The 12,614-nt window shown below is 36.5% G+C and overlaps 1 protein-coding gene across 2 annotated transcripts; it reads right to left on the bottom strand.

The window, feature by feature from the left end:
- Positions 1-238: 238 nt before the first annotated feature.
- On the bottom strand, positions 239-11,953 carry LOC124847052 (uncharacterized). 2 transcript variants are annotated; one of them, XM_047324444.2, is made up of 15 exons: positions 11,546-11,953; positions 10,993-11,456; positions 9,391-10,476; positions 9,237-9,308; positions 9,007-9,087; positions 8,824-8,864; positions 8,633-8,720; positions 8,427-8,555; positions 6,855-7,046; positions 6,639-6,718; positions 6,468-6,537; positions 6,278-6,379; positions 1,736-1,841; positions 1,460-1,562; positions 239-798 (listed from the first exon to the last, which is right to left on the bottom strand). In XM_047324444.2, exons 1-15 carry the CDS (start codon positions 11,865-11,867, stop codon positions 591-593), a joined length of 3,144 nt encoding a protein of 1,047 aa, XP_047180400.2. In that variant the 5' UTR covers positions 11,868-11,953; the 3' UTR covers positions 239-590. The 2 variants fall into 2 exon arrangements, with proteins under 2 accessions (XP_047180400.2, XP_047180401.2); XM_047324445.2 differs by having other exon boundaries at positions 1,460-1,547.
- Positions 11,954-12,614: the final 661 nt, after the last annotated feature.

Genomic DNA, 12,614 nt, shown 5'->3' with positions numbered 1-12,614 from the left:
TATAAAATTAAAAATAAGTTTTACTACTTTAAACAAAAAAAAAATTCACCGTTATCAACATCTTACAACCGTCTCTTAAATTTTATGAATAATAACAAATTAACAACAGCAAAAGAAATAGAACAATCCTACCATCCAAAATTTCTACAATAACATGATTTAATATGAACAGACACAAATAAAAAATAAATAAACTAACCAGCAATCATATTATCCAACTTATGAAATAATTAAGCAATGAAACTCAAAATCTTGGAACTTAATTAAATTAGAAAACTTATTGCTCGATAATTACAGAAAATTAAATATCTGAAATTACCTTATGGTGTCCTTTTTACTCAATTAAAAAGGTTACTAAATCAAAGATGGAATTATAGATTTATTTTAAGGAGACTTGATTAAACATCGACTTGATTAAACATTCTTAATCATAAAATGAAAACATTGGTTTTAATGTCCGATTTCATCACTGGTGATGAACTCCAAATTTCGGACCCTAAACCAACTTCAAGGCAAAGCATTAACCTATTGCAGCACTATCCAGAGGGTGATACAACGAATTTTCCGTGTGCTGAACGCAAGTGTAAACCCTAATTTCCAATCATCTGGTTTTGAAGGAAGCCCGAATGAACTGCATAGGAAATACATCTACAGAGCTTAATAATTCTTGAATATCCAACTCTCACACGCTCTGTTGCAGTTCTGATTTCATGTGCAAGAGATGAAGGCAGGGACTTCTGTTCCGCTCCAGAAGGTTCAAATATTTGAGAGGGAACCACCCCAGAAGGATACACCCCACTGCTCAGTAACCATTTTTCAAATCAATAGCCGTCTTTAATTGCAAATGCCAACATATTTTACCAAAAACAAAAATGTAGAAATAATAATAATAATAATAATAATAATAATAATAAAATCTTATCAATGAGCATTGTCATATCAAAACAAAGATTAAATTTCTGCTAAAAAATAAAAAAGATAGCAATCACAACTCTTATGATTTAGGATTCGAATCTAACAAAAATCCAAAATGCAGGTAAACCTTTTAAACGTGGAACTTACTGGTTTAAGATTTGTCGGCAGTATGATCATAACCTGATAGTGATTACGGGGTAGGTCCAACAATAACACTAGACAAATTCTAATTTGAATTTTGGATGTGTTTAAAATATTTTAAGAAAAAGGTCCAAAATACCTCAATATGGTGTTTGTGAATATTGACATTCAGGGCCTATTAATTTACATTTTATATGATACCCGCGAATATGTTTTATCCCCTCCTTCTCACAGACGGACTTTGAAGAGAACCAATCCAGGGTAAATTTGCAGATGCATATAAAGTATGAATGCAAAATCTGAATGAAGATTGGATATGAAACTCCGAACAAGAAAGGACCAACTCTCAGCAAGACATGGAATTTAAAATTAAAATTAAAACAAAAAGGAAGCAAAAGTTTACCATTTTAAGCACGTTATATCAAATATGGCTTTCACCTTCCTCCCACTATGGAAATCAATGAAAGACAACTGTAAATCAAGCCTCTGAACTGCAAAACCGGAGCCTGAATGGAAGTGAAAATGCCGTTTCTCATAAAAAAAATTTCAATGAAAATGCAAATGTACCATCAATGAATATCGGAAGATCTTTTTGTATACAGTGGAGGACTCAATTCAAGGTTGAAATGAGAATTGAATTTAAAGAAGTAATATTTCAGAGTATGGAAAACTTCTTTACCTGAATGAGAATAGAACTTTGCGTCGACCAAATTTCTAATCTCTATCCGAGCTGATTGAACCTCTTCAACCACATCTAGCAAATTACTTAGCAGTGAGCTTGTTATCTGCATCGAATAGCAGGTCAGCTACACAGGTTGTTGGAATAGTAGTTCATCAATTGCTACATTTTAATACTTGAAACCTATTAAGATGTAGGAAGAACACTCTAGCTCATATGTACCACGAACAGCCTAGTCCTTATAAACTCCTCCTTTTGGTTCCAAGTCTCTCTCTACAATTACGTCGCCAGTCTTGTCAATTAAGCAAACATTGCCTATTGGATCATATATGTTCAACCTTAGTTTGTTTCTATTTCGTCACTTTCGTTGATATTTTTCCTAACTGAACCCAGGTATTTTTTAATAATAAATCCTTTTGACATTCTCTCCACCTTTAAAGGACTCTCGAGAGAAATTCATTACTAGTTTGGTATTTAAAATTTATGCGCTAATACCCACGGGTATGTGTCTTCCCAGCTTCAATCATTTCTAACCTCACAAGGAATTCTATATCAAGTTAATTTCTCAAGCAGCAAAACTTGCACTCATGCAACAAAATTGGCACATCTGTGCAAGTTTTCAAAACTGTCCTGAGTGCTGGAAAAGTTGCACGACTTTGACATTGACAGAGAAACAGAGCCCATCACTCTGCAGTCCATGCAGAAGTTATTGAAGAGCCCAATGGAAGGAATAAAGAATGACCTAGAAGAGTCAGCAAACGGCCTTAAATTTAGCTGATTTTACCATTTAAATTGATGAAATGATGTGTTATCTTTAGATCTTTTGTAAGAGGTTGTTATGGAGTGAGAATACTCGAATAATTGTGGTTTGTAATTCTGTTATATATTCCTTTGCACTAAAGGTGAGAATACTCTCTCTTTGTCTCTTTCTTCTAAGAGGACCTTGACCTTGAATCAAGGAAACTTTTATCTATCATTAGGTACTTTCATTGAGAGCAAGCCATGACAGACCACAATACCCGATCCAAGACCGCATCGGATCAAACGAAAGAGGCCATACAATGTTTACCGCAACATCAGATGGAGCTGAGTGCCAATCACGACAGCCTCAATGCAAAGATGGATATGATATTGCAACAACTTGCTACCATGGGATCAAATTAGAGCCATCATATGAGACAATTCATACTCAGGACTCGCATCCCATATGAAGCTTGAGGTTCCTTGCTTTAATGGGCAAGGGCAAGATCCCATGGGCTGAATATTCAAGATATCCCAATTTTTCGACTACCATGCCACTCTCGAGGCTGATTGCATCAAGTTAGCATCATTTTACATGGAGAGTCCTGCTCTCAGCTGGTACCAATGGATGCATCGCAATGGCATGGTTGTTACATTTCATGGTCTGCTGCAAGCATTGGAAACTTGTTTTGCCCCATCTTATTACGATGATCCTCAAGGTGCCCTCTTCAGACTAACACAGAAGGTACAGTCTCAGATTATCTTAACAAGTTTGAAAGGTTAGCAAATCGCATTCTAGGTCTCCCACCGACCTTCTTGTTGAGTAGTTTTATTTTCGGGCTGAGTCCAGACATTCGACTGTGAGGTCCAGGCGTCGCAACCTCATTCAATGATACAAGCAGCTACTCTAGCAAGATTACAAGACAGGTTGATGGAAAGCATCAATGCAAGGCTAAACAGAGCTCACCCTCTATTGCCGTCACCCACGAAAACAAATTATAAGAAGCTCACCCGCGAAGAGATGCTAGTTCTTCGTGAGATGAGTCGTTGTTATAATTGCGATGAAAAATTCAACCTAAGACATAAGAGTAAGGGGCGATTCTTTTTTAGTAGCGGACATAGGGGAGGACATGGGTGATTGTTTCTTAGAATTGGTTAAGGAGTTATTAAACAGTGAATCGTAGGAAGCCTAGATCAGTTTTAATGGCCTTACTGGGCTACTTGCTTCTGAAGCCTTATGCTTAGTGGGCCATATCAAAAGTCTAGTTACTATATTGGTGGATGGAGGAAGTACACAGTTTTGAGCAAAACCGGGTAGCCAAGTACCACCATTTGTCTACTCGACCTACAAAAACTTTAAAGGTGATGGTAGGAAATGGGACAAAAATTGTGATAGGCTTCCTGGTGACAAGAAACCTCAATTCTATCTCAAAATAAACAATCACAAACAGAGACAAGAAACCTCACTGTAAGGCAGCAGTTTATTGAATGAAAAATACAAAAAACATTCAACAACATCCAAGGGAAAACATTCCCTTCTACACAGGACAGTCCCTGTTCAGAAATAAAACACTCAGCAACCAGAACTAGAACAACCCCTTCAGACAAAAACTGCCTAACTACTAATTAAAACTTCCCCTAACTGCTGTTTAAACTCCTCTTAACTACCCCTAACCACTTCAGACTAACTTCTATGTTTTATTTTTGCCAAACTATCTAAAAACTGTCTACAAACTGTCTAATACATTACATATCCTATCATTATTCGCCGCTACAAAACAACCTTTTTCCTCAAGGTTGTAATCTAAAAACCGGTCCTTAATCGTTGCGAAAACTTTCCATGTGACTGCCTCAAGGCTTCCTTTCAGCCGTTGGATTAGGCTTCCAAAACCAACAAGTTTATTACTGCAATTTGCTAGCAATCGATTTCCATAACAGATAAGTAACCTAAGACAAAAGGGAGATCGTCCAACTTTCTTGTTCTTTTTGCATAGGGCCCGCCACTTTGTCAAGAAATACTCCCCCAATTGGTTTTCTGATGTTGGGTTTACTAGAGACACCAATATCTTGAATTCTTGGATGACTTTTCCCCCCTCCCAGTCCTTGTTACTACTGCCATCCTCTCATGTAAAATTTCCACACTGTCAATCTGTGTTACTGCTGCCAAACTCTCAAATAACATGTTTCCCTTGTTCCTTCAACTATCCTTAGTTGAGGTGTTGCAAGATCTTCCCAAGAAAGGTTCTGAGATTTCTTTTGCCAGGTTTTGAACCCCTTGACTGCCTTTTTCAAATGTTATTGATGGTTAGGTGTACTTCTGCTATTACTGTGACGTTCTCGACTTCAAAAACATTTTTTGTCCCAACACCAACTACCTTTGAACCATCTACACTCAAAACAGCCTCATCTTTTACTTTACTCCCAGAAGTAATGGTTACAATGTTCCCACTACATTTGGCCTTCTTTCCTCTGTCTTCACCCTCCTTCACTATTTTGACATATTCACCAAGACCTACCACACTATCCCCACTAAAACCAGCAGCTTTTGCACTTCATTCTGAGAAGCAAGAGTCACAAAATTCCCATCACAGTCTTGGTCTCCACCTTCCTCTTCATTGATATCCTTTTCTCTTTTCTTCTCCCAATGGAGAGTTTCTTGGCTTTCTTGATGTCATGAAGAAGTTCCTCTCTCCCTCCCTTTCTTGCTCTGTCAAGAGATTTCTCCCTTCTATTAGAGTCCCTTTTTTGAATCTGGACATCCAGAATCCTATTACATTCCTGTATTATTTCTTCCAATTTTTGGAAACTTTTTCTCATCTCTTGACGCCATGCCCTCACCTTTTCTAGTTCGCTGGTCCCCCTCTCCAAAGTATTGAAGCTTCATGCTTTCCCTCCTTCTTGATCCAGCAGGTTGGACCAATTTGCTAGGTTTCTTGGTGACAAGAAACCTAAATTCTATCTCAAAATAAACAATCACAAACAGAGACAAGAAACCTCACTGTAAGGCAGCCGTTTATTGAATGAAAAATACAGAAAACATTCAACAACATCCAAGGGAAAGCATTTCCTAGTCCCTGTTCAGAAATAAAACACTCAACAACCAGAACTAGAACACCCACCTTCTTAAAAGACAAAAACTGCCTAACTACTAATTAAAACTTCCCCTAACTGCTGTTTAAACTCCTCCTAACTATCCCTAACCATTTCATACTAACTTCTATGTTTTATTTTTGCCAAACTATCTAGAAACTGTCTACAAACTGTCTAATACATTACATATCCTATCAAATTGATTGTAACCAACTATGTCAAGCAGTGAAAGTTGTAATTCAGAATCATGAATTTGAAGTACATCTACATGTCTTACCTATTAGTGGGGCTGATATTGTGTTAAGCTTTCAGTGGTTGAAAGAATTGGGCCCTATAGTCACAAGTAATGCTAAATTGACTATGAAATTAATCAAGAGTGGAAAGCTGGTAGAATTTGAGGTCGATGCACCAATTGGGCCTCAAGATATTTCAGCCCAACGGTTAAAGCGACTCATGTAGACCATTGAAACATGGGTGAACTTTGGCGCTCTCAAGAAGGGCCTCTCCACCAACAACTATTATACAAGGCCATTCCATTTTAAATTGTGGCTCAGTCAACAATACAATGGCTTATACATGATCCACAGCACTGTTTTAAGTTTCTTGGTCCATGATCAAGTGCTTATCTATGATCCAAGAAAATATGAAATAAAAAATAACAATAACTTGCTAAAAGTAAATTATCATATTCATAAGAAATAAAATATCTACCTGTATTTCTCGTGCCATACTGCTTGAGAGAGTGGACTTCTTAGTGGAATGTGGATTTAAGACAAACACAAATGCAGAAAAAGATTCCAAGTTTGGGAAGGTCTGAAAAATAGACACACCATATTAGAAAAAGAAAAAGGTATGAATATTGAATGTTGTAATAAAACAGAATAATTGTTAATTAAATTACCTTCCCAATATTCACATCATTCAAACTAGTTGATGTTATTATGCTAGATTGACCAGTATTTACAGTGACCCTGCATTCCATCAAAATAGTTGGAACTTTCATATTTAGTCATATCATAAAAGATACACTTCAGCTTCAACCACAGAAAGAAGTGGAGCAAAATTAACAAACCTTTGGGTTACATAACCACAATAGTTGAGACAAACTTTGTGACAATCATCCTTGCGCTCAAAATCTTCAATTTCCCACAACTGGGAAACAAAAAAATGGAAGAAAAAGGATGTTTAGCATTATTAAAAAAAAAACAAATAATTTATATATATATATATATAATATATATATACTATATCTGGTATGAGGACAGAACTATATTTGAAGTCACAAGACCTTCAAATTCTGGCGTATAGACTTGCAAGGCATTCTCTTCCGCAAATAACCAGAAACAGCTTTCACAGTGTCAGTAAAGCTTTGGTCTCCTTCCATCTTGCAGTGACTCCGTAAGAATTCACTTAAGGATTTTGCTTTTGACTCCAAAGATTCAAGTTCTTGCTTCTTTTCCAATACCTTTTTGCAAGAAACCTAGCATTGAACAATAAAATATTGCCAATTGAAATGCAATGTAACAGCACAACAGGTTGATCCTTTCATGATCAAGTTACACCATCAAACTATAAACAAGAGTTTGGAACAAATGAAAATGAAAATATATCATGCATTCTACAGAATATTGGTTAATCAGAACAGAATTGGTTTATCATTATTGATTATTGCAAGGTTAATGATGGTTGTATATTTAAAATATCAAAACTTAAGCATAAATTGTTATAATGTTCTGACCATACACCATTTGTAATAGAAATCATTTACATTTTGTTACATATAAAGAAGAGGATAACAAGTCTTTGAAACAAGCAAGAAACAAAAGTTACAGGTCTTGAAGATTGGTTTCTCCCAGAACCAAAAGGAGGAGAAATGTTAAATATGCAAAGTTAGTAACCAAACTCTGTAGAGAGTTTGGTTTGATTTGAAGTTCAAAATTTAGCTTTTAAGACCGATGCTAAAAAAACTTAAAGACATCTCTACCTATTTACAACACAACAGTGAAAGTTAGGTTACATATTAAAGTTTGACAGCTTAAAAAACAGAGGAGATTAATGCAAAGAGACTGGGTGTAGCTTTCAAAAATTGAGTGAACCAGTATAAAAGGATTGTGTGATCCTTTCTCTATCTTTACTATTCTTTCATAAATATTTAATTGCTAAATTGTGAAATTGCATTGGATCAACATATTTCAGGAAATAGTGGAACTTTTGTTTTTCAAAAGGTGATCTTAGGGAAAAATAATTAGAATCTGTTTCATAAGGACTACCAAGAAAGAACAATAAGAAGAAAAACATGAAATTGACTTCTCCACAAGTTAAAATTAGTTTATACATTAGCTAACTTGTAGATCTCTCTGATAGAGCTTCTTTAAAATTCTCCAAACTTCTATTTTTAACTTGTGTTTGCGCTAATTTGAACTTGTGGAGAAATTAATTTCGTTTCTTTCTTCATATTTCTCTCTCTTAAAAGCACTTCTAAAGAAGCTCATCCAAACAGGCCATTAAATATTTATAATCACCCCACAAACTTAAATGCGATTTACATGCAATTTCCTTATTTAGTTTGTCTAGCATTAGTGTAGATAAAGATTTAGTACTTTGTCTTGTGGACAACATCACATCCCAACTCGTTATATCATTTTTGCACAGCATTTTTAAGTACAAAGTCCAAACCACTAGCATAAGCCTAAGCCCAACAAAATCTCCTTCAGAGAAACGCCCTCAAACAGAATAGTTCTCACTTGAATTTCTTTCAGGTAATTTGAGGAGCCTTCCCACAAAAAAACTATACAGTTGCATTTCTCCTCCATCAACCTCATTCCCAATTTAAATAAATACTTCAGACAAACAATTATACCTGAGATTTTCCCTTGGAAAAACTATAATTCGCTTGAGTGTCCACTGCCCCACGTTTAAATGATGGGATGAAGTTTAATTTTATCATCTCACACTCTTGAAGCCCAGTACTAACCTGTTGTCCCTTTTCCTGTTTACAACGGCAGTTCATATCACCAACTGTGGGCAATGCTAAATACTAACATGTTTTCAAGTAAGATAGAGTACCAGTAATTTGTCATGCTTAATATGCAATAATTGTAATTTTGCCTTCTCGTATGCTATACTATGCAGCAATATTCTTGTTTCAGCAACTCTGCAAAAGATTACTCCAAGTTCACATCACCAAGCGATCATATTCAAAACAGTTCCATAACCATACAGATATGTTATTACTTAGTCAGACAGCATAAGCATACCTCTTGTCTCTGTGAATGTTTAAAGGATCGGTTATTTTATGCTGGGGAAAAAACAAGAACCATGTCATGTCATGTGAGTAATTTAGAAGAAGTAACATGTTCTAATTACTGTAAAATGTAAGTTTGCTACGTTATAATAAACCGAAAAAAGTATATTAAATTTCATTATCTAATCTAACAGACCTGAGATTGAATTTCAGAACAAACAATCTCTGTCTTCTTAACTTTCTGCAGATCAACCAAAATATCTTCCAACCTGCCAATCTAAATATTGACGGGCTTAAAGCATTATTCATATAAATAGTTATGAGATGTTTAAGTGAACAATCAAAACTAAAGAGTAAGCAACAATATCCATATTTTCAGTTGAATACTATCATTTTCTAAGTCTACATCCACAAATTAGAACATACCAGTCTCAAATTTAGCTTATCAACTGAAGGAGGTAGAAGGTGAGTTGTTCTGTCTAAGAAATTTTTAAGAAACTGCAAGGTAATTGTGAAAAGCTCAGTGTCCCATCTAACCAATTGAAACTATATACAACACAACATAAAACAGTAACCGTACTAGATCCCCATCATTCGAAGTCTGATTTCCAAGCATCCCTCTTTCCCTTCTCGTAGAACCTGTTTGCTCCAAAACTAACTCTATATCACCACTCCCATTTGAATGAGCCTCTGGTGTTCTGTCAATCCTCCCTATTTTATCTATTTTGTCTCCATTTCTGAGCATTTGGACACCTTTCCTTTTCTTCCCAGAAGAAATCCCAATACCAGATTTGGTAAGAGGGCTCTGAGCTACATTGAGTACTGAATGGTGGTTGTTATCAGGACCATGACCATCAACAGTACACTTGGGAGACACGTCTTGTGGTGAGCACAACTGAGGTGTTACTTGTTGGATAGAAAAACTTGGGACTAGAATTTCATCTTTCCCTGAGCTATCTGCCAGGTCCACATCTCCCACCTTCATTAAATGAGTCAACTGTGAGGGAGAAGCTGAAATTGAATTTAAGTCTCCCTCAGCCATTTTGGTGTCCACAGTCTCTTCATTTTGACTTAACTTGGAAATACTTTTTAAAGACGGAATTCTTCGATCATTACTATAACCCAAACCTTTATACGTGTTACTACTTGGAGTTAAACTAAACAGTTTTTCCCCTAAAGGAATTTGGCGACTTTCATCTTGCTTGTATTCTTGATTTTTTTCATTTGACAAAGGAAATCCAGGAGTGTATTTTGATAATCTAGCTTTCAATACGTCCATTCCTTTCTTGAGACTCGACATGGCAGGAGGTTCAATAGTAACCATCTTTGAAATGCTGCTACGTGCAGAAGAAGAAGAAGAAGTTGCACGATGTGCGACACTTACCTCTGGACCATGTAAAGCAGATTGCTCTAAACGTGGAGTTATGTTTCCAGCATGTGCGGATGAAACAGGAGACCTCGTAAATGATTGTTTTCTTCCAGACAACAACAACGGCGTAGACTCATATATTGGATTTCGGTCTACTTTATCAGACTTACAATCTGAATCCAACACCATTCCTTTGTGTTCACCCACCCTCAGTGATGTTTCTCTATTAGCATTCTCGAAGTCCAGTTGTCTACAAACTGACAAATCAATTGCATCTTTAGCAGACTCCTTAATTTCCTAGAAAAAGAAAACAACGGACAAATATGAATTAATCCTGCACGTAACCCAATAGTTGCAATAGGAGGTATAAGGATAACCACTAAAGTGTCATCACAAATAAACCATGCACACCTACAACTTGATACTATTAATCAAATCAAATGCATACAACCTACACACAAAAAAGTGACACCGCATACTCTTGATTAATTTGAACAAAAATATTCATAAACATTTTTATAAGAAAAAAATTACCATCAAATAAAATTAGCTTACACATAAGCTGATATATCTAAAAAAACTTTTTTTAGTTCATGTATATGCTAACGTTAACTTATGAAACACTTGTTTTATTTACTTTAATTTGTTTCTTCACCTTACTTTATTCAATTAGTGGCTCATAGCTCAAGCAAGAAAGGGATGTCCATCATTTGGTGTCTGTAAAACACCCGAGAGATTAATCCCTGATTCGACGGGAATGAAAAAGAACTCCTAAACTATAAATGCCAATTAAAACAAACAATTAATGGTCACCTCGATTGCAGAATCAGAAGGTTGTATCTGGTGGGATTGAGTAAATGGAGGAGAGGCAACCGAACCTTCCAAGCTGCGTTGCGGTGAGTCATTAGGTGCTCCCTGAACCAATATTGCAGCATCAAACGCAGGAGAGGGTAGAATGTCGTATTCAGAGCCCCTCTGTTGCTCTCCCTCGATGCTCATGTCATTGGAGTCTTTGCCTGCGCTATTTGCGTCGAGCACCACTCCACACCACTTCGGCTCCGTGAGCTCCATGTAACTTCCTCGAGAGTGAGAGTTCGGCGTCGTGACGTCGAACTGGCGCGTCTTGATGTCGCCGGAGTCCGACCGAGCGAGACTCCTGTAATGCATCGAGAACGCCGTCGAGTCCATCGTCACGTCGTCCGAAACGCCAGAGTCCGACAACCGCTCCGGCCTGATGAAATGCGCGGACACTGGACCTCGAAAGTCGTCATCGTCGTCTGCGCACATCATGAGCAACAAATTAATAATAAACTACGGAGAGAGTAAGAAAATTCCGCGAAAGAAAAAGGAAAGAATCTGAGCGCACCGTCGCCTTCGTCTGCGGTGCTGTTGTCGCCGGAATAAGGAGAGCCAATTGGGCGAAGGAAGGAGTTTCCGTCTTCCGCTTCCTCGTGAAGTTGCGGCTGTTCTTTGTCGTCGTCGTCGCTGTCGGAGGCGAGGTCGCGGAAAAACCCTACGATGGAGGGATCGGAAGGGGCTTCGGAGGGAGAAGAGGAATCGTCGTCACGGCGGAATACGTGGACGGAAGTGATTTCGTTGTCGGCGAAGCTCACGCGCCGCAACCTCTTCTTCTTCAACGCGACGGTGGTTTCGTCTTCGCTTTGGGCGTTGTTCTTAGGAGGCTCCATTTTAGCGCGTTTGGTTTACAGAAGAGTTTGGGACGGAGGCCAAATCAGCATTGTGCGGGAAATGATACTTCACTGTTACACATTTCAAATTCTATAACGGGGATACATTTTGTATTTTTATGGCAGTGTTCTGATTTTTTATCTTTTAAAAAAAACTGTATTATTTGTTCTTAAAAAATTTTAACTTGATTATTTTTAAACGATAAAATAGAATTTGTGAAATACTTTGTTACTTTAATCCCTAAAAAATATAAAATTATTATTTTTATTTTAAAGTTCATTTTAAAATAAGTAAATAATACTTTTTTTTTGCAATCTGGAATTTATTTTAAAATATAATTTACGGTGGTGATTTGATGTCAGCATAAAAAAGAGGTTAGTATTTACAATAATACTTCTGACGCTAAGCATTACTATTCTGTTCTCAAAATGGATTCTAAAAATACTAACATTTTTAAGTTAGGTCCAAACCTATGCATATTGACTACGTAAAAAAACTGAGAGCCTTATACTCAGCACAAGATACACACACTCTCTTAACTTAAAATAAACAACAGTGAGGTTAAAATATTTTTGTTTCCAATTAACATTTCATTTATGAGCAACTAAGCAAATCAGTTACAAATTAATTTTATTTTTCCAGTTACAAATCGTTTTTATTTCTCCAGAAAAAAATTACAAGAAATAATAATAAATTAAAAATATTACAAAGATAATAACAACGTATTAAATCTTTGGTTGAATCCT

Source organism: Vigna umbellata, chromosome 7, assembly GCF_029865625.1.
Source record: "Vigna umbellata cultivar VRB3 chromosome 7, Vumbellata_1.0, whole genome shotgun sequence".
NCBI classification, from domain to species: Eukaryota; Viridiplantae; Streptophyta; class Magnoliopsida; order Fabales; family Fabaceae; genus Vigna; species Vigna umbellata.
Note: the sequence above shows the minus strand (reverse complement) of the source record. Positions and strands in the feature narration are given on the sequence as shown.